Raw genomic sequence first — 20,626 nt, forward strand, 5'->3', positions numbered from 1 at the left:
ACTAAGACTATAGGAAGCTAAATAAGCAAGGCATCAACAGAAGTTACCACTATGTCTCTGAAAGATACATACTGTGTATGTAGGTCATGTACTTTAAAGGTTGCTAATTCACCCGGGAGAAGGGAGGCTAAGTCCAGTGGGCATGTGGTTGGGCTAGTCCTGTTTGAGAGACCAGGGGGAAAAAGCACACCAAATCTTTCCAAATTCCACTAAATACTTGGTTGGCCTGTAGAGAACTGATTGGGGTTTAATGTTTTCAGGCTATTTTATGAACCAGTGAATTTTAAATTCCATGAAAATCTCACTTCCCTGCAGTTCCATGAAGCCTGGCACAAACTTATGGAGTGGCTGGAAGAGTCAGAGAAGTCTTTGGACTCAGATCTTGAAATTGCAAATGACCCTGACAAAATAAAGATGCAACTCGCACAGCATAAGGTGAGTTGTGAGTGATGACATGCAAAGTGCCCAGTGAGGTGGAGGTAAGCCTGTCAGCCTTGTATTGTTCAGTCAGCAAACAAAGTAGATTTGTGGCCTCATTACAATGGAGTGCTTATTTGCATCAAATTAAGTGTTGGTATGTTACAGGTGGGGAGTGAAAAAAAACTTTTCACAGTACTTGGTCTGTGGCGGAATAATAATAAAGGACCATGGAAATTTTGGAATCTCTGAAGAGGTTTTATTGCATGGTTTTTTTTCAGTCCTCAAACCAGAAATTTACTGTTTTTCACCTAGGGAGTACAGTGACACCATTAGTAGCAAAGGTAGTTTTTCTTCCTGGGATTCAAAATTCCAGGGCTAGCTTTCCACAAACCCAGCTACTGTAGATGAAAATGTAAAAATCCCCCTGATTGACTTGGCTGTGCAAACAAATAATGATAATGTAACTGCTCTTTAGTTTCATCAGACACAGAGCAAAAGGAAAGGCATAAGAAGTCTTTACTTCATTTTTACTTTTGAAAAGAGCCTAGAATAATATATTACTGAGGATCAAGTAGGTAAGTGGTAGAATCCTCAGAGACAGGCTGTCTCAGGATTTATCTTGGAGCAGTTTCATTAGAGAAAGAATACTGAGAGATCATTAATTTTTCTGCATTTTGGCATGTATTCTACTTTTCTTGTGAGTTCTACTGTTCTCCATTTAATATTTTTTCATTCTGCACAATATTCCCAATGGTTCGCATATCTAATTTTTTTCTTCTCAGTGTAGCTTCTGATGATTGTTTACCTCAACAAGTTTTGCCATGTTCATTAACAATTGGTTACTGCATCAGACTGCTTTATATTTTTATCATCACTCAGTTTGCATTATGATTTAAGTATTATTTATGAACCAGGAAAGCATTCTCCTTTAATATGGCTAAAGTTGGCTGTTGGTCAAGCAAAAAATAGTTTTACCTATGTTTGCTGTTAAAGCTTCTAGAGCAAACCTACATTAACATTCTGTTATGCAAATGCTTCAATTTCAGTTTGTTCTGGGGTTGCTGCTGTTGCCAGAATTTGAAGTCAGCAGTGGGAATAGAGGAAAAAACCTTGCTGTTAGGATAGTCTTTCTTGAGTTCTCTGACTGTATTAGTCTTTTAATCATTTCACTCCTGTCTTTTAAGCTCAAATTCCTCATGAGTACAGTCAACACACTGTGACTTTGCTTTGAGGTCTTTTCAGGACTTTACCTGTATTCTTCTTCCCCCTTCTGAAACATTAAATGTGATAATCCCACTTGTTCTTTATGCCTACAGCAGTATGTTTTGTGAACTCAGGCTTCCTCACATGGATTGGCAGACTCATCGCTTCTCTCAGTGATATCTTTTCTTCAGCTTCTTTTCCTATAAAATGCTGCAAAGAATAGCTACTTGAGTTGCTTGAATCTCATTAGGGAATGGGATGGGACATTAGGATTGAAACTGGCAGTTTGGAGGAAAAAGATGAACGTGTGTGAGAGAGGGAATTCTGTGAACTTTGTGTCTTTAAACTTCAAACAGTCCCCCCCCTCAAGGAATCAATTGTTTTTTAATGAGCTGTCAAAACTCCAAACACTGCAATGTCCTTCCTTGTATTTTGAGTCTTTTCCTTCTACTCCTGCATACACCCTCTGTGTCTGTCTTTGTCTTTCTATACAGCCTTGAAGGTTTCCTTGCTCCATTTAGTGAACAGTTTTGCTGTCTGAACTGAATGTGTGCTGTAAGCAATAATTTGGACTCACTCTTTGCCAATTGTTACTGCCAAAACAACAAAAAAAAAAGTCTGCGAAAGAGAAAAGCCAAGATAATATGTTTTTTCTCGCACTTTTATCTAGTGTGTTGCCAGGGACTTTTGGGGGTTATTCATAGTCTATCAGCAATTTTTTTCTCATTTTTAGAAATCAGGAATGGAAAAACCCATACTAGGTCATCCAATCCATTCCTGTGCTAATGCTCAATGTTTCTTACAGTACATTTATATGAACCTGGATAATTTTATCTGTATGTTCTCATCTTCCTTAAAGGAAAGGTAGATAGATGAACAAAATCTCAGTAATTAGCTCACCTGTCTGATCTGGGCAACTTAAATCAAAATCTACTCCCAGTTACATCTCTGTGAAATAAAATGGAAGTAGATGTGGTATAGTGTGTGTAGTCTCTCAAAGAATGAATTGACTACAACCCTTTGTCCACCTTTACATCTGTTTTTTTCTGTATGATCCTTCTCTGACAGCAATTTCATTGTGTTTCCTCATGCACACCAAGTCACACTGTACAAGTAGTGTTAAGCAGTTAACAAACCCGATCAAATAAAAGGAGTACAGACATACTGTTTGTATTGAAGGAACTTTTATAAAAAGAGGGTTATTTTCTTTTTGAAAATTGTTTTTATTTTTATTGTAGTTTTAGCTTGATAGTGGTGTTTGTATTCTTTCTTAAAGTGTGTTTCCTTGTTTTATATGAGGAAAATAAAAGGACAGTAAGGAAATACTAAACTACAAAACAAATGTTGCCTTTTTTTTTTTTTCCCTGATGAATTCTGATCCTCAGGATCCTGGAATAACCTTAAAGTAAGGACAGTACAGTGCAAAATACCAAGTAAGTTTAGAAAAGGAACCTTGGATCCCCCTATGTAAACTGGTTACACTGTCCGCATGGCATAACCCAGTGTCTGCTTCCTTCTTAAAACAACTGCATTCCACCTATGCTTTCCCTGACACACATTCACATCTAAAAAGAGAAGATGGCTCTGTGGATGCATGGGAAAGTTGGTGGAAGAGTTGGGAATTGCTGTTGCACAGGTTGGTGCAGACCAGCTGGGAACAGCTTGCCAGTCCGAGGTGAGCAGCTGTGCACATGCTGGCAGTGATGATGAGACATCCTTGCAGTCTTTACATGCCTGAGGAATTACTGTGAGATATAAGTGGTAACTGTTTCCTTGCTGGATGTGGTGATACTGAATGTTGCTCTGAATTAGGTGAAAATCTGCTTCAGCAAACATTGAGCAAAATCTCTTTCGGCTTTTCCTGGAAGGGAAAAAAAACCCCAAAAGAATAGGAATATGTATTTGATTCCGTAGATATGACTTTCCTAAAGCAGATTTGTGATTTTTCTTTTCTTTTAAACAGATTTCCTGCTAGCAGTTTACAAAGGGGTGAAATAAAATACTTCAAGTATTGCTGCCATTTAAAAGCTGCTGCGTTGGGCTGGTTTTGTCTCTTGGCAGTGATCCTTTAATTATTTACTCTGTCAGTCAGTGAACTTCTCTGCAGTACCAGATGAGCTATGTTTCTGTGTGTTCCTCTGTGCCTGTGGAAAGCTTTCAGAAGCTTTTTGCAGAAGTAGCCATTAGAGTCGGCAGATGCAACTGCTGTGTCACTGTCATCTTCCAAAGTCCCTGGATCACAGGAACCTGCTTCTGATCATGACTTGCAGCCCAAATTGTTACTGGATGTCACCTGGCTGCTTCTTGTGCCTGGATCCGCACACGTTTAGCATGCAGTTCTTCCCAGTTATAATATGTTTCAGTTTTAAGAGGGTTGAATGCTTGTGGTTGGAGGTTTCCCAGCTTGACCATGATGAGTTTTGTAAGCATTGGGGTGCTGTACACTGGCTTGACATCTTAGTATATAGAAATATAGTGTGATGACTACTTGTTCATGGCTTCTAAAGTAGCAGTTCTTTCACATTCTTCTGACTAACAGGCAGCCCCTTGCTGAAATTTAGGAATGTTATGGCAGGGTGAGAGTCACTGCTGTCACTGGAGGAGGGATTTTCCAGAAATTGTTCCAGTGGCTGTAGAGCTGCATTCCCAGAGAGGGACAGAAGGCAGGGAGTCTATTAGTGTCAAGCCCCATATAATTTCAGGTGCGCTGTGGGACTAGCAGGCTAGAAATATTGCAGTCAGTTTAAAATTTTCTTGCAGCAACATCTACAATTTCCATTGCAATTAATATGTCAAAGATTGATTAGTTAACTATGGCCTGTAAGCAGTTAATGCTATATGGGTGTGTTCTTTTTCCTCCATATGTACAGGAATTCCAGAAATCTCTCGGTGCCAAGCATTCTGTGTATGATACGACAAATAGGACTGGACGCTCCTTGAAAGAGAAAAGCACCTTGGCTGATGACAACTTGAAACTTGATGATATGCTGAGTGAACTAAGGGATAAGTGGGATACAATTTGTGGAAAATCAGTGGAAAGGTAATTGAAACCCAATTTAATTATTCAGCAGATAAGAAAAAGGCTTAAGAGAATTCTTTTGGCTCCTGTTTTGGCTTTTGTTCTGTAAAATAAAACCAGAGTGGCTAGCTTCTTTGATAATTAGGAGTGCCAAAGCGATAAAATACTAGAAATGCATACTTTCTTGATGGTATAGAAGAGTACTGGGGTGAAGGATGGGTGGGCCCACTGTTTAAAAAAGGAAACACTGCTTTAAAGCTCTTAGTTGTCATTATTTTATGGTGAAAATCTTTTCTTAAGGTGAATGGTTACTGTGTGTTCATTTTAATTTTAATTATTTCTTTTTTCCCCAGACAAAATAAACTGGAGGAAGCCCTGTTATTTTCTGGACAGTTTACTGATGCTCTGCAAGCTCTCATTGACTGGTTATACAAAATTGAACCTCAGCTAGCAGAAGATCAACCAGTACATGGAGACATTGATTTAGTAATGAACCTGATTGACAATCACAAGGTAATTTCAAAAATATTCTTTTTTTAATAACTAGATTGGGCATAAGCATAGCTATTCAGTGATTTTTAGAAACATGAAACAGTTTTGGAACACAAACATGTCATCAACAATGGAAGATATTATAAAACATACGTGGAAGAAGACAACTAACTGTTAGTGACATTGACACCAGTTAGCAAAATTATTTTACTGGAAATCTTTGGGGAGGCAGGGCTTTTTCTTTAGTACATCTGCTAACCAAATGTCCAGTACACTCGTCAAGGTGACAGACCTCTGGGGCTGCTGTATATTCATTGAGAAAAGCGGTTGCAATGCTTGAGTTATGCATGGGAATATACAATTATACTATGGCCCAGGAAGCCTACACTGGCAAGCCACAGTATTTTGATTCTCAAGTAGTTTTGGAGATGGGAGCAAGTAGGAGGTATAGAATTGTGCTTCTGAATCCCAGTTCTGCAGCTGAGTATTTTCAAAGAAACAGCTGTTGAAGTTACTGGTATTGCAAAGGCTACACACAGTTGGAGCTCTGGAGCCTGGGAGGATTATGAGCTGATGGTCCCTCTGTTCATCTACCAGTGACTTCCAGTATCCAAACACTGTTTAGTGGGGAGAAGGTTTTGTCCCTCATGAAAAAAGTGTTTTGAAACATGGGTTGTTTGTAAAAGCTAACCTGGAATATCTGGAATTGCTTCTGAAATCCCACTGTATATCACAAGTAAGTCATAGTCAGTAGTATGGTAACCGCAATTGTTATAACTTTTAAGATCTTCCTTTATGTACCTGGAGCTTGTTCAATCTGCGAATGTGAGCATACTCTCACATAAATATATGAATATGTGGTGAGATCTGCAGCCTTACAGTCAAATCTCAAATGGGGATTTATTTCTGATTTTCTGATTTTAAACATTCTTGATTATTAATGTTTTAGCTGATGTTTTCCTGACATGGCTATCTTGTGCATTAATCAGCGTGTCAGATCAGTTGTTTTGGTGAAGAGGGTAAAGACAGCGTGGTAAGGAGGCTAGATTACCCATGCATTGTGTCAGGATGGGTTCTCATGATCTGTCTGACATTTCCCTACCATATTCCAGTTTTATTAGGATAGGGTGTAAATATCTTCATACGGAATCTGGTAAGATGGACTTGTGTGGTTTGCATCACTTAGATGGAATTGCTCTTAACTAAACTAAATCTGTATTTCAATTTCTTTTTATAACCAGTAGTTTTTTTCTTATTCTTTACATAATTATGCCTTAATGAGTTAAACATTTCAAATATATTTGGTGATGCTTAGGTTTTCCAGAAGGAGCTGGGGAAAAGAACAAGCAGTGTCCAGGCTCTGAAGCGCTCTGCAAGGGAGCTGATAGAGGGCAGTCGTGATGACTCTTCCTGGGTCAAAGTCCAAATGCAGGAGCTGAGCACTAGATGGGAGACAGTTTGTGCTCTGTCAGTATCCAAGCAAACACGACTGGAACAGGCTCTTCGGCAGGTAAAGAACTACTAATGGTGCTACATATACTTTATGAGAAGTAGTGAAAATACCTTGCATTCTACTTGCCAAAAATTTAATTTAATTTTCACTTACTGTAATTCTGTTTCATTTCATTTCAAAATACGCATTTTCTTGCTCATCTATTGCTTACCTTGTCTCTATCCCCTTACCACAGCACGTAAGTAATGCCTATTAGCATTTATTACTATTAGTCTGTACCACAAATGCAAAGCAAATGTTTCAAAAACCTTACCATCTAAGGAAGTCACCAAAGATACAGTCAAGCGTGAAGGGTGATTAAGAACTATTCCCCCTTCACAGGAAGCTGGAGATTGCAATCGTATTTACGCACTTTGTGCCTTATTGGAAAGAAGTAAGTTTGTGTGCTGAAAACTTGTTTACATTGGCACAATTACAGTGCACAGTGAAGTACACTGTAGTAAAAAGGAGTTGTGCATTCAGGAGCTAGAACTGTGTGAGTCAGTACTTGCTGATACCAATCCCAAACGGATAGGTCTGTCTGTATTTCCAAACCTGAGACAATATAGATGTACAGCTCTGCAAAGATACGTTAGTTTGGGCTGATGCTCGGTTTGGGCTCCTGCCATAGTGATGTATCCATTGTGCACAAAATTCCTGCCCTACTTTTTCTAGGGTAGTGTTTGCCCCGCTATCCAGTCTCTCAGGAGGCACAATCTTGAGCTACCTCAAACACTAGTTGTGTCTGAATATGGCTGCACCTGAAGGTGAAACTCTTGTTTTTCCCAGACGTAAAAGGGTTAGTCACCAGCGGGATGTCAATTTATTTTGCTTAACTGGTGATTTAGGCTATGGAAAAAATACAGTTCTCATCTCTCCAGCTGGTCCATGAAAGCACCTCCCGTGCAATTTGTCAGCGTGAAGGCATGACATTCTCAGCTGAGCTGCAAATATACTATAAATCAGATGGCTAAAAGCATGAACAGGCTTTTAGGCTTCCTATAATTTTTTGGGAAGCATGAGATATTTTTACCGTTATGAAAATGCAGTACTGTATATCATTGACTTTTTAATGGAAAGTTAATGTGCCAGTACTGCTGCTTGATTAATGAATCCAAATGTGGGATTAGTCTCCTTGTATAAGCTTCAGCGTGCCTGTCAGATCCCCTTCTGAGTAACCATGACTTCTTGCATTTTAACAGGCAGAAGAATTCCACTCTGTTGTCCATGTCCTTTTGGAGTGGTTAGCAGAGGCAGAGCAGGCTCTTCGTTTCCATGGGATCCTTCCAGATGATGAAGAGGCCTTGCGTACACTGATAGACCAGCACAGGGTAAGCAAGAAAATGAAGAGGGTGCTCTTAATTTTAATAGGTCTGTAGAGGGTAGAATAAAGGAAAGGAGGCAAAGGCTATCCTATACAATCCTATACAGCATCCAGTATTCGTTTTTGCAACTGTCTCTATAGAGAACCTAGAAATAAAATGGAGTTGAGAGTTTGGTGCCTGTACTGGTCGGCTGTTGTTTGAGTCATCTTGGCTTACTAAGAAAATCATGGGCCTTTAGAAGTTGCTGTAAGCATTTAGAGACGTATACAAACCTCTCTGGAATATATTGTGCATGACAGTTATAACACAGTCTTCTAGCATAGCAAAAGTATGTCTGTCACCTTAGCACCACTGAGCAAAACAGCATACACTTTTCTCTCAAGGTCATTTGTAAATGTCAGCAGAATGATGTTACCATCCATTAACGTGCTGTCATGGTGAAACAGCACACTATCATACTTCATGTGCCTTAGGTACTGAAATACTGCAGTGCCATAGGTACTGCAGATACTAGGTTATGGGACATCAGACTAGCTTTGCAGTAATGAAAAATGGCTAAGTAAGGAACATGGAGGTCATTTACTCTTCAAACAGGAGGATACAAACATACACATTTTTGAGCCCCTACAAAACTCTTTTTGTAAGTACAGTAGTAATAGTACCAAGGATGTAGTGCCTGCAATATTACAGAATAAGTTGTAAGAAGAATGGATTTTTTCATCATTGCTCTGAAGAAAGTTATAACAAAAGTTATGGAGAGTGGAAAAGCATCCTGTTTAAATTGAGTTTGGGAATATTATTATGCAGAGGAGTGTGTGCAAGGTACAACTATAATGGTTCATAATTAAGGACTGCAGACTGCAATGTTTTGAAGAAGTTTTCAGATTTAATTTAGGGCCCTGGAAACTGGGTGCTGTTCTTTAGCGGGCAAATGTACGTATGCATCAGTGTCTGCTGACTAATGTTGGCAGTAGCAACCTGCTCTCTCCGATGCAGTTAAATTTGTCTTTCAGCTGCCTTTCCTCCACATGTGCTTCATTAATTCCCTTTTATTTATTTTTTTGGTCTTCTGAATACAGAAGAAAGAATTGTCTGAATTAAATCTTAGGTCCACTGAAAAAAATTAGAAAAAACAATTTAAATTATCTTTCTGCCATGTAGGTTGGCTAACAAAATATTTCTGCACAAAAGCTCAGAATTGTGCTGCCAAAGCTAAAGCATAACTTAGAACTTCAGACTAGAGCAAAGTTTATCTCTGAGAAACCCTGTCCAGGTGGGGAGAGTAATTGCTAGCACAACACAACCAAACTCAGTGTTAGACGTGGCCATACTGTACTCAAAGTTTCTTCGGAGACTTTCGATGTTTTCCCAACCACATTTTCTTCTTAAAGGCCAAATAATAGAGGTTTGGAAATTTTCAAGCTAAGAAAGATTGTGGCACTGCTGCTTTACCACTCAATAAGCACATACAACAAAATCTCCCTTGAGTAAGTGATCACTCCTCTTAAGTTTATACTATCAGCTTTCAAGAAATAAGAAAAAAAAATAGAATGAAAATAAAGGAAAATGTAATATATGAGCTTTAAATGTAATGTCTGTATTATAATGCTGCAGTACTAATATCAAAAAGGTATGACTGACATTATTTAAGTAAATATGAAATGTATTTTCCTTTTATCACTGTGATTCTTGTAAAATAATTTTAACGCATTTCTATCCAGCTACATTTTAAAAGGTTTCTGTGGGATGGTATTTTATCCAAATAGTCCATCTTTATGCCTATTAATGATTTTCTTTTCTCGAATACTGCACATGATTTAATGAATTCTATCTCAGGCAGAAAAGGTTCTGTCACTTGCCAAATTCTCTATGGACTGAGAGGTGTAGTGAGTTAATGCACTACAATAGTTAATGAGAAGCATCACATCACCTCTCTCATAAATACATCTGTATCACTGGACTGCCAGAGTGCAGTACAGTTAATATCCTTTACTGAAGGAAATCTTAATAGACTGTATGGAGTGTGTCATAGATTTACAGTCTGAGTTATTATAGTACAGTTGTTCAAGGAAAACAATGGTGTCATTGCTTCTTTTCTTTCCTTGCCCCAACTCATTTTGAAAATCTCACTAAAACCCATCTTGACTTTTCAAAACCATTTTGAACTGAAATACTGTTAAGAACTCCTGTGTTTTTGAGAGAGAGACTGCTATTATGATTGGGTCTTAAACTCTGACATTAATTTAAGCTTAAGTCAGTAACAAATCTCTTTAAATATACAGCCTATCTATTCCAGGCTTTTAGAACAAGGTAGAAGAGGTTATTTCTTTTACACTTTTCTTTCATAATAACTTCATATTTACTTTGTAAAGGCCCAGGATAGTGTCATTATGAGTTGTAGAATCTGGTTTTACAATGCTTAGGTGACTGTGAATTTTCTAGGCTCTAACTTGGCTGATCTTTAATTTGTGGAATCCAAAATAGTCCTTCGTGGATGGAGAGAAGAATAATTAATTTTTCAGAGACATGGTCCCATTTTGTAGCCCAATTATTGTTGTTAAAATATAACACAAAATTCCACTAAGCGCTTAAACAACATTTAGGCAGAACAAAATGGGCAGACTAGTAAAGTCATTATAGTAGTATAATTAAATAAATTAAAAGAAACCGAACAGGAAATGCAAGCTACAGAAAGGATGAGAAAAATCCTTCATTTTTTTTTGCTGTTTCCTACCCCTCCACATCCATTTCTGGTTCTATCACCCTTTCCTCTGCTGGACTCCCTAAGAACATCAATGCCTATGAGCTTGGACGTCTAAAGCTGTAAACATCCTTTTGCTTTTACAAGATTTTTCCCACATAGTAGAGGCCCTGACAACAGCTGGTTAATTAGCAGCCTCTGTTCTTGCTGTGTCTCTCCCCCTCAGCTGCTGAGTTACTTGTGTTTAGTTTAGTATAGCTGTTCCTGAAGTCCTCTCTTTTCTTGTCTGAGCATGTAATTACAGTTGGTCATCTCCAGCCTCTGCTAGGATCTTGATAGTTTACTGTGAAGAATTATGGTAACTGACAGACAAAGCAAGTAATCTGAAATGCTGCCAATAACTATTCTAACATTCATACAGTTGATTTACAGCACTTCTAAAATGCTGTGCTTTTCCTTCTGCTTTTAATAACAGCATGTGTCTTTTCAGTACTTACAGTATGGTGGACTTCTAAGGAGTGGCAAGCTGGAGTAAACATTTTAGAGCTTCTTTTATACTTTATGTGGAATAGGCTTTTTAAACATTTTTAGCTTTTCATTTGCAAATTTTGTCAACATCTAATTGAAATTGTTACCTCTGGTTTAGGAATTCATGAAGAAACTGGAAGAGAAAAAGACAGAACTGAATAAAGCAACAGGTATGGGAGAAGCTATCCTAGCTATCTGCCACCCAGACTCCATCACCACCATTAAGCACTGGATAACAATCATCAGAGCCAGGTTTGAAGAGGTCAGTATATATCAAGCAATCTTTATTGCAACAGCCCGTTTTTGGAACATAGATGACAACTAACATGGTAGTTGCACTGGGAGAAAATGATCCAGCTGTTGAGAACTAAACATTTAAAATACCCACAATGATGGATGTGAATACCATGCTTCCTTAGGTTTTATTTCAAAACTTACAGGGCTTTAAGAACTAAAGCAGATGGTCAATCTTCTTTGTATGTATTAAAGAAAATACTGCCTGACACTTCCCATGTGAAAAAAGCCAATAGTTTCGGTGCAAGAAACTTGGAAGTTGCAAAGGAAAGATAATACAGGCAAATCTGAAGCATTTTCTAATTGCATTAGAGAGGATTTCAGTCCAATCTAATCTAGATGATTTCCAAATTATATGAGTGGCTACAAGTAGGTCTCAGGAGGTGTACCATACTCTCAGCTGCTAAGGTGGTATTTTCTGTGTATATTAATGTTTAAAGAAAACCAAAATACTGTTGTAAGCAAGGTATGGCTTCAGGAGTGCCGAGGAGGATCAGCAAATCCTGTATGATTCTCTAACTTATACATATTGTTTAATAACTTTCTCAATATGTTGCCTGAACATGCTATTTATTGCATTTAACAGCACCTAATCCTGAATATCTGAGGGAAGAAATGATTGAACTGGGAATTCTTGTTGCCTAGATGAGCCACTACATCTAGCACCTTCGATAATCAGTAGGCCTGGGAGGAAGCTCTGGATTTGCAGTTAACAAAGCAATTTTGAATGCATTTGGAAAAATTTCAGATGTGCACATACTCATACATGGGTTCTTTTATCAAGGTCTTAGCATGGGCAAAACAACATCAACAGAGACTGGCAGGAGCTCTGGCTGGGCTTATTGCTAACCAGGAATTGCTGGAAGCCTTGCTGTCCTGGTTGCAGTGGGCAGAGACTACCCTTACCGAAAAAGATAAAGAGGTTATCCCCCAGGAGATCGAGGAAGTTAAAGCACTTATAGCTGAACATCAGGTAAGGCATGGTAAATGACACTTGTCTTACACATTCCACAAATACTGCTCACATTTCAGCTAGGCTTCCTGATTAAGTTTGAATCTCTCCTTAGCTGTTTTCTCCCCTAGTAATCAAATCCCTTTTCAGATACTCAGTTGTGTGGTTTGTATGTGCATGACGTGATTGTAGTTTATTCAACAGAAGTAAAAACCCAACCAAACAAAAATTCAGTGCCATATTATTCTAAAAGCAAACCTACAACTCTCCATAGAAACAAGAGTAGTCATAAAAAAACCCCACATGAAATATATGATAATGCTGCTGCCTTAAGAACTGATGTTGCAATGGGGCTTGAATGGTTGGATTTCCAAAACAGGTTTAGGAAGTGCCAGAGGGAGATGCTGGTGCAGTGAATACTCATAGACTTACCCCAGCTTACACTTCAGAGCTATCTCACTTCTATGAACTGCAGTCTGGACAGCAGGGAACACCTGAGTATTCAGACTTAGAATTCCTTTATATATCACCTCACCATACACAGTTAATAAAGAAGTATGACAGAGTTTTTTCAGATTTAGCCTTCCTTTAAAGGCCAGCCTATAGTGGTCTTAAAAGCTTATACTGCCAATTTTTCTTGCCTACAAAGACTATCTGTATTTTTTGTGAAGCTGACATTTTAAGAGACTTTCTGTGCCATTCTTGTAACTTTGATGTTTTGCTATTGTATGTGTTTTTCATTTCTGTGGTCACTTTTGTATATTATTAATTAAAACCACCTCTATCTATTGCAGACATTCATGGAAGAAATGACCAGAAAACAACCTGACGTGGATAAAGTTACAAAGACCTACAAAAGAAAGGCACTTGAACCCACTCCAGTACAATCTCATATTCCTGTCCTTGATAAGGGGAGAGCAGGAAGTAAGTAATGAAATATTCTGGGACATAGCTCTATCTATAAAGATAGCAGATTACTAATGATCTGATAGGTTTCATTAGCTTTTAGTGAAACAGGGTGAAATTCTCCTGACTGATTTTTTCTAATTCTCATTTTTAATTGTGAGGAAATTTCTCATAGCAGACTTGTATTTTTAAATTTTGTGCTATACCTCTTGAGTACCTATTTTTAATGCATGCAGCTTTCATGTGGTGTTAAGCTTCCAAGAGTGTGCACTTGCTAAGTCTTTGCAAATATACCATTATCTGAAACTGCAAACAGCTCTTTTACATAAAGATGCAGAGACAAAATTTTTGCTCTTACTGTCTATGGAAATTTTATGTATTCAATTAGAAAGTGTGTTCAGTGAGGTTGAATGGAAAGTGAATCAAGTGAGGAAATTGCTTTTTGTGTTTTTACATATGCTTATCCATTACGTTTTATACTGACTCATACATTGAACCTACTTCTAAAATCAGGTTATTTACTTTGCAGCTCTCTGAGAGGTTTGCAGATATTTAGTTTAACCTTCAGCTTCACTAGTGCAGCCACTACTAGCTGCTTCTGGCTAGACAAAAGGTACTTTAACCACGATGTGGTCCTTCCCCAGCAATGGTTAAAAAAAAAGTCCCATTAGATGGAATCATCAGGATATGGACACAGGATTTGGGACAGGAAGGAGTAGTTTTAGGAAAGTCAAGTACCTTTTATGTGAATGTTTGTTTTGTTTGAACTGTATGAAAATACACATTTTGTCATGTTTTAATAGGAAAGCGTTCCCCAACACCAGGCATATATCCGTCAGCAGCCCAGGCACAAATCGAAACCAAGAATCCACGGGTAAACCTTCTAGTCAGCAAATGGCAGCAAGTCTGGCTTCTGGCCTTGGAAAGAAGAAGAAAACTTAATGATGCCTTGGACAGACTTGAAGAGGTCAGAAAACAACTGTACAGAATATGCATAATTTTTTTACTATTTTTGTTTACCCTCATTTAGTGTAAACAAAATCATTACCCTAATTAGATTATCAATACTGTGAATACTGTAAACTACCTCCATATTTGTTGTTTTATACTGTACAATGCAGTTAACTGAAAACACTGATACACATGATTTAACATGCTTTAAAAGCTGTCATTCTCATTTTACATGTGAGAAGTTAAGATGTTTACAATGTTTATATAGGCCCCTGAAGAACCAGTTATTCAAAAGAGTGCAATTGGTATTTGCCTTACTGATTTTTTTTCTAGACTGATTAATTTAAGCTGAAAGAAGTTCTTTCTCTTTTTATTAAGTTGAGAGAATTTGCCAACTTTGATTTTGATATTTGGAGGAAAAAATACATGCGGTGGATGAACCATAAGAAGTCTCGTGTGATGGACTTCTTTAGAAGGATTGATAAAGATCAGGATGGAAAGATAACAAGGCAAGAATTTATCGATGGAATTCTTTCTTCAAGTAAGTTTTAAAATTAATGTTGAACTTGGAACAAACCTCTCATGAAGTCTTACTGTGTATAGTGTACCCTGTGCAGTTTCTTGTGTTAGACAGTCACAGATTACCCTTTTGAAGTTATTAATTATGGTTGTTTTAAATATTTCTAGATTCTAGAACCTCTTTCTCGTTCTTTTACATTCCGAATCAGATTACAAATGTCGTATTTATATTATTGGCTAATAATAGTTTGCTGGGCTCAGACTGTCACAGTATACCAGCCCCTTCAGCAATTACTTTTCATTGACTAATCAAAATAGTAAAATGTACCTTATATAAGGCCTATAATTTTCAAAGTCAGCTTGTATGTTTATATGATTTTGATTAAAGAACTTACATGGAGTAGTTTTGATAATAGAAGGAAATCATGTAATTTCTGAAACTAGTGTTTCCATGTACCATGACTGTATTCATATGCCTGCATAATGAGGATCAAAATATCAAGCAATCAAGCTGGGAAGGGACTTCTCCTAGTTTTTTTGATGGATTGGTATTCCTTAGGTATGCACAGTTGGTTTAATGTAGTCCTTCCACATCATGTCTTTGTGTGATCGTATTACCCTTTAGCAACTGACAGATAAGAGCCTACTACTTAAAATAGTCCTTTATCTTCAGATCATGGAGACTTCTGCTTTGAGGAGTGAAGATTCAGAATTAGGCTGCTTTAGCATCTCATGTTATTCTGTTTGAGAATATTGTAGTGTGTTTATTTCCCCCCTGCTTTAAGAAATACAATAATATTGTCACTGTACATGGACGTTGCTGTTTTGCATGAATTGACAGAATTTGGTAAAAAAACCCTGATACCACCAAGTTACTAATTTAACTCACTTAGTATCAACTTATAACTGCTGAATACTCAGGTATAATCCCTGTTCACCATGTTGAAATTTTCTTTAACCATTTTGTAGAGAATCTCTGTGTGGGTTAACATTCTGCTGCTGTGAACTCCATCTAAAGAAGGATTTCACAAAACACCATGCATGTTTCTGCAGTGGGAATACCTTGCATTCCAAATTTACAGTGAAAGTCTCACTTGACCTTTCCTTGCTAATAATTTGTCTGGTTAATTTGTGATATTTTATGCACTTCGCAGGTCAAAATGTTAAAGAAAAAAGGTATATATATGTCTTACAGTTTAATATGAGCCCTCGCTGTGTCTCTCTTCAAGCCATTCTGTGATGCTTACTTTAATCCAATATCTAGATAACACACTTAATACAATTTTTTTCCAGAAGGATTGCTTCACTCTTTTGAATGTCCTTGGTTTTTTATAAGCATTATTTGTCACCTAGTGTGTAAAAGCCTTATAATATGTGTGCTAAAGCCTTTCATTGTAGCTTTTATCTTTCCCTTACAGAATTCCCAACAAGCCGACTTGAAATGAGTGCTGTTGCAGATATTTTTGATAGAGATGGTGATGGATATATTGACTATTATGAATTTGTAGCAGCTCTTCATCCAAACAAGGATGCATACAAACCTCTCACAGATGCTGACAAAATTGAAGATGAGGTATATTCTCTGCTTTCTTAGATCATACTCTGTTCTATGGGGGTTGTGTTTTCTAATAATTAATTTTATTTTCACTCCTATATAATTTGAAGTTTACCATCTACACAGATCTTTAGAAATGTGATATTTGCAGTAAAGTAATTCTCCAGTTGTGTTTTTTTTCAGGTTACGAGACAGGTAGCTAAATGTAAATGTGCAAAACGGTTTCAAGTGGAGCAGATTGGGGATAACAAGTACAGGGTAAGTCTTCTAAGGACCTTCTTAGTTCTTTAAGCTTAAAGATTCTTCATAAGATATGTTTTATGCAACAAATATATTAATTTACAGGATTTTTGTATGATAATGACAGATTTCTTTCTTTAAGCTTTTCTAAATTTTATGGGTTTTTTTTTTTGTTAGAGAATGTAGGTGAAAAATATGGGAAAACGCTGCTTATATTTATTTTCGCTGAAATTACTGAAGCTTGTTTTCAGTGTACAGGAATTTTTTTAAAGCTAGCCACACACACACTTGCATGCATACATACAACAGCTCCTTAAAAGCCAATCTTTTTGCCTGGATACCCAAAGTGTTTAAGCCATAGCTAATTTTCTATTATTTCTGTAAAAACAGTGACTGATATTTTCCTGTGGTACTGTGTTATACTTCAAAGATCTTTTACCAAAGCACATTTAATCACTTTTATCCTCCCTTGTTTTATTGGAGCACACTGTTCCTTCTGAAATGTAAGAAATGCATTAGAAATCTGCAGAAAAAAAATTTAGACTCTGGGAAAATAAATATCACATTGTAGAAGAAGATCTGCCAACCCTAGATTCAATAACCAGAACAATTTCAGATGAAATATTCAATATTTGGCTAAGAGAGATTACTAAATGCTTGTAGATTAATTTAAAAGACCACAGAAACAGCAATGGGAAGGCAACAAAGGCCTTGAAAATGTTCTAGTATTCAGTCTCTGGATGGCTAGCTACCTGCTCATCTCTGAAGTAGATTCTTTATTTAGAATGTCTAATGTGTTAGTTTGCATGTGTTCTAGAATCACATAGAGAATTTCCTGTAAACTAATCGTGTCTTTCTTCCATTTTTCATTTCTTATCAGTTCTTCCTGGGAAATCAGGTATAAACCAGTGGAATGTGTTATGAAGTTTCTTTTTTTTTTTTTCGTTTTTTTTTTATTTTTCCTAACGCATAGTGGTTTACGCTTGCAGTGATCAGTTGTCTTGCCATCCTTTCATCTTCAGCTAATTCATTGCTGGTCAGCTGTGGTATTTCTTTATATGCTATGGAGCATTCCTTGTCTCAGGATCCCTTCTCTTTAATCCCTCATACGCTTTCTTTGGCCATTTTCCTCATTAAGGAGATTACTTTTAAAGGAACCAGATAATGGTCAGCAGCAACTCAAATAGTAAAAGATCTTGAGCAATTGCATTAAACTGCAATTTTAGAATTAGTATTATTTTATCAGTTTTCAGGTTTATAGTGGAATGCTTCAAAATTCTGTTGTATTTTTTAAAGGCTAATAACAGTAAGCAGATCCCAGTGTCATATCACTTATTTATTGCCCATTAGGCAAAAGATCCTTTTGTTTTCATCAGCATGCAAATTAAGCAGATTGATCAGGAACCTAGCTGATTGTTGGCATTTTATGCCCTAACACGGCGAATCATTAAATACGTATTTTTGAAATGGGCAAAAAGAACCTATAGCAAGTTAGCTGGGGCTTCTCTAGTGAGAGTAAAGTTTTATGGCTGTTGTGAAGAACATGCGTTTTTGTAGATTAAACTGGACTTCATTTATATTTTTACCTCTGATTATTTGAAACAATAATTTTTATCATTCAAGAAAAGTTGGTATCCGGGCTATTTTAAGAAGGAAATGGACTGAGTTACCATTAGGAAAAACGCTTTTGATAGATACCTGTGTTACTTTCCAGCAGCCCCACTGTATCTGATCCTCTATATAGTTGTCTGATGGGATCTAACTGCAGAATTAAGCTAGGATGGGGAAAAATACAGGCCAGAAAAAAAGTATCTTTAGAACCTCTAGAAAAAATGCTCTAGAAACAAGGCAATGAAAATAAACATCAGCTTAGATATGATTTTTTTTTTTAGACTTTGATCTACATATATAGAATGGTTCTTTCTTCAGCACATATCGAATGCATTATTAAAAAGCCCTTACGAATAATGCTCATGTGAATGTTCTTATAACACAGAATTCATTATTAAGTGTCAACTTTGCTTTTGTTTGGTTCCTAAAAGTAATACTCTTTTAAACTTACTTTCTCTTCTTGGCTTAAGTAGTACCAAACAACTAAAGCTATTTTACAAGCAGGGAGCATGTTTGTGTGGTTTGCATTTAAAGCATTTCAGTCCCCTCATGGGAGCAAGTAGGTACAGTTGAACTATGGCCAGCCTTCTCCAGAGATCAAAGATTATCCCAAGGAGTTGTATTTGACTTCTTTTGGTTTCAGTAAGTGCTCTGTATGGTGGTGTGAGAGCGCACTGCAGTTGGCCCAATGATCTGATACAAAAATGAATGTGTTAGTGGCGTTGGCTAAAAAGTACTGAATTCTTCTGGTTAGTTTTCATGAGATTATGGGGTCATCATTTTGGTCAAGTTTTATTTGTTCTGGATTTGGACACAGATACTGCATAGGTTTTGTTATACAGGTTTCAAGAGCAAAACATATGTTAGGCCTGGCCATCAGCCCTGAAGAAGAATGTGCTAGTACTAGAGGCAGTATGAAACGCGTTTTTGTGGATCTCTGAACTGTGAAGAGCCTTGATGTGTAGACAGAAGAGTGACAAAAAGTTTATAACAAAGGATAATAATAATAGCAAAGGACAGTAGTGATAGCTATCGATCATTCATTGCTTCTTTGATGTTCCCTTCTCTCCATGCACCTCACTATAGGTGACATATTCCTGTTAAGTGAATCAATTGATAGAACTGTGCAACACTTGTAATGCATTGAATTTCCAGCCTACAAGCTGCCTTCCTTTGAGCTGACATTAAATTCTAGACTGTTGAAGAAGAGAGTTTGCTTAAGATCTTAACAGTGAGATAATGAAAATAAGTCTTCATTAATTTACACAAACACCAATCATAACCAATTAAATAATGTATTACTAATTTCACTTCCTTTATGAGCTCCGACATTTGAGAATCAAACATAAAATTAAACCTGAGACTCTTTCTTACCATCCTGCCATCTTCTTTGTATTAATGCAGCAGCACCTGATTTGAAATCTTAACAGCTTTAATAATCTGCATAAATAAATCTGATATTTAGCATTTACTAATCATTAAGTATCAAAATAAACTTTTTAAAGTGTTTAAATCTTAACCTGTCAGTGCTGAACTACATCTGAATGACTGAGAACCTCAGATTATTGTTTGATTTTTATTGCAGTTTGGAGACTCTCAACAATTGCGCCTTGTTCGTATCCTAAGAAGTACAGTCATGGTTCGTGTCGGAGGTGGCTGGATGGCACTCGATGAATTCTTAGTGAAAAACGATCCTTGCAGGGGTATGTAACACAACTGTTAAAATGGACCTGCAGGCAATTATTTGGATGCAATCACCATTCATTGTCTTGAGGTGAAGATTGAATTGTATAAAATGGCAGTTCTGTAAACATCATCTCACCAAATGTCACATAATGATCTGTTTTTTGTAAACTTTAAATCTCATGATTGAGATCCTGTTCAGTTACACTGATGTATGTCTAAAACAATTGTGGCGTCTTGTTCAGTTCCTCCAGCATTAGAGTATTGTAAGTAAGAACTGATCTTGACCCAGACAGAGTTTATGGCACATAAGCTGCTTGTATGACTTTGGCAGAAATAGCACAGAGAAATGTCCAATAAAACCTCCTCCACAAGAGAGAAATTTTAAGGCAGTAATTCAAAATAAGGCAATTGATTCAAAGAGTAACATCAACAACAATAAAATCTTCTCTGGCCAGTGGTTGCACCCAGGCTTTCAGGCTCTGCCTTTGTGGCCCTGTCTTTTCGTTGGCATCTTCCCCAGAACCACTTTGCAGAGCCCTGAGCCTTCTATATAGCAAGTGGATAATTCTCTGGTCAGGAGGACTTTGGGCTCTGCAGAAGCAGGGAGCACTCTGTCACCATGCCCTCCAGGGCATTGTATCCAGTGCGTTGTTTTATCAGTACACAGCAATGTAATGACATCTTAGTTTGTCAGAAAGCCTACTTCTCTAGTGGGAAAGTAGACTCTGTCTG

The 20,626-nt window shown here is 37.2% G+C and overlaps 1 protein-coding gene across 11 annotated transcripts in view; it reads left to right on the forward strand.

Moving 5' to 3' along the window:
* Window positions 1-20,626, forward strand: part of DST (dystonin) — a 293,848-nt gene that overhangs the window by 265,159 nt on the left and 8,063 nt on the right. For 10 of the 11 annotated variants that reach the window (XM_061347863.1, XM_061347864.1, XM_061347867.1 and 7 more), the window contains 14 exons: window positions 316-435; window positions 4,494-4,663; window positions 4,996-5,155; window positions 6,450-6,644; window positions 7,829-7,957; window positions 11,299-11,442; window positions 12,259-12,447; window positions 13,221-13,350; window positions 14,136-14,299; window positions 14,662-14,824; window positions 16,221-16,375; window positions 16,541-16,615; window positions 17,478-17,495; window positions 19,794-19,911. In XM_061347863.1, the coding sequence (XP_061203847.1) occupies window positions 316-435; window positions 4,494-4,663; window positions 4,996-5,155; window positions 6,450-6,644; window positions 7,829-7,957; window positions 11,299-11,442; window positions 12,259-12,447; window positions 13,221-13,350; window positions 14,136-14,299; window positions 14,662-14,824; window positions 16,221-16,375; window positions 16,541-16,615; window positions 17,478-17,495; window positions 19,794-19,911 (1,930 nt within the window). The remainder of the gene's footprint in view (window positions 1-315; window positions 436-4,493; window positions 4,664-4,995; window positions 5,156-6,449; window positions 6,645-7,828; window positions 7,958-11,298; window positions 11,443-12,258; window positions 12,448-13,220; window positions 13,351-14,135; window positions 14,300-14,661; window positions 14,825-16,220; window positions 16,376-16,540; window positions 16,616-17,477; window positions 17,496-19,793; window positions 19,912-20,626) is intronic. The other variant, XM_061347871.1, reaches the window with a different exon arrangement.

Source organism: Neopsephotus bourkii, unplaced genomic scaffold (genome assembly GCF_033783945.1).
Source record: "Neopsephotus bourkii isolate Nb327-2 ecotype Australia unplaced genomic scaffold, CSIRO-AGI_Nbou_v1 NB_330, whole genome shotgun sequence".
Classification (NCBI taxonomy): Eukaryota; Metazoa; Chordata; class Aves; order Psittaciformes; family Psittacidae; genus Neopsephotus; species Neopsephotus bourkii.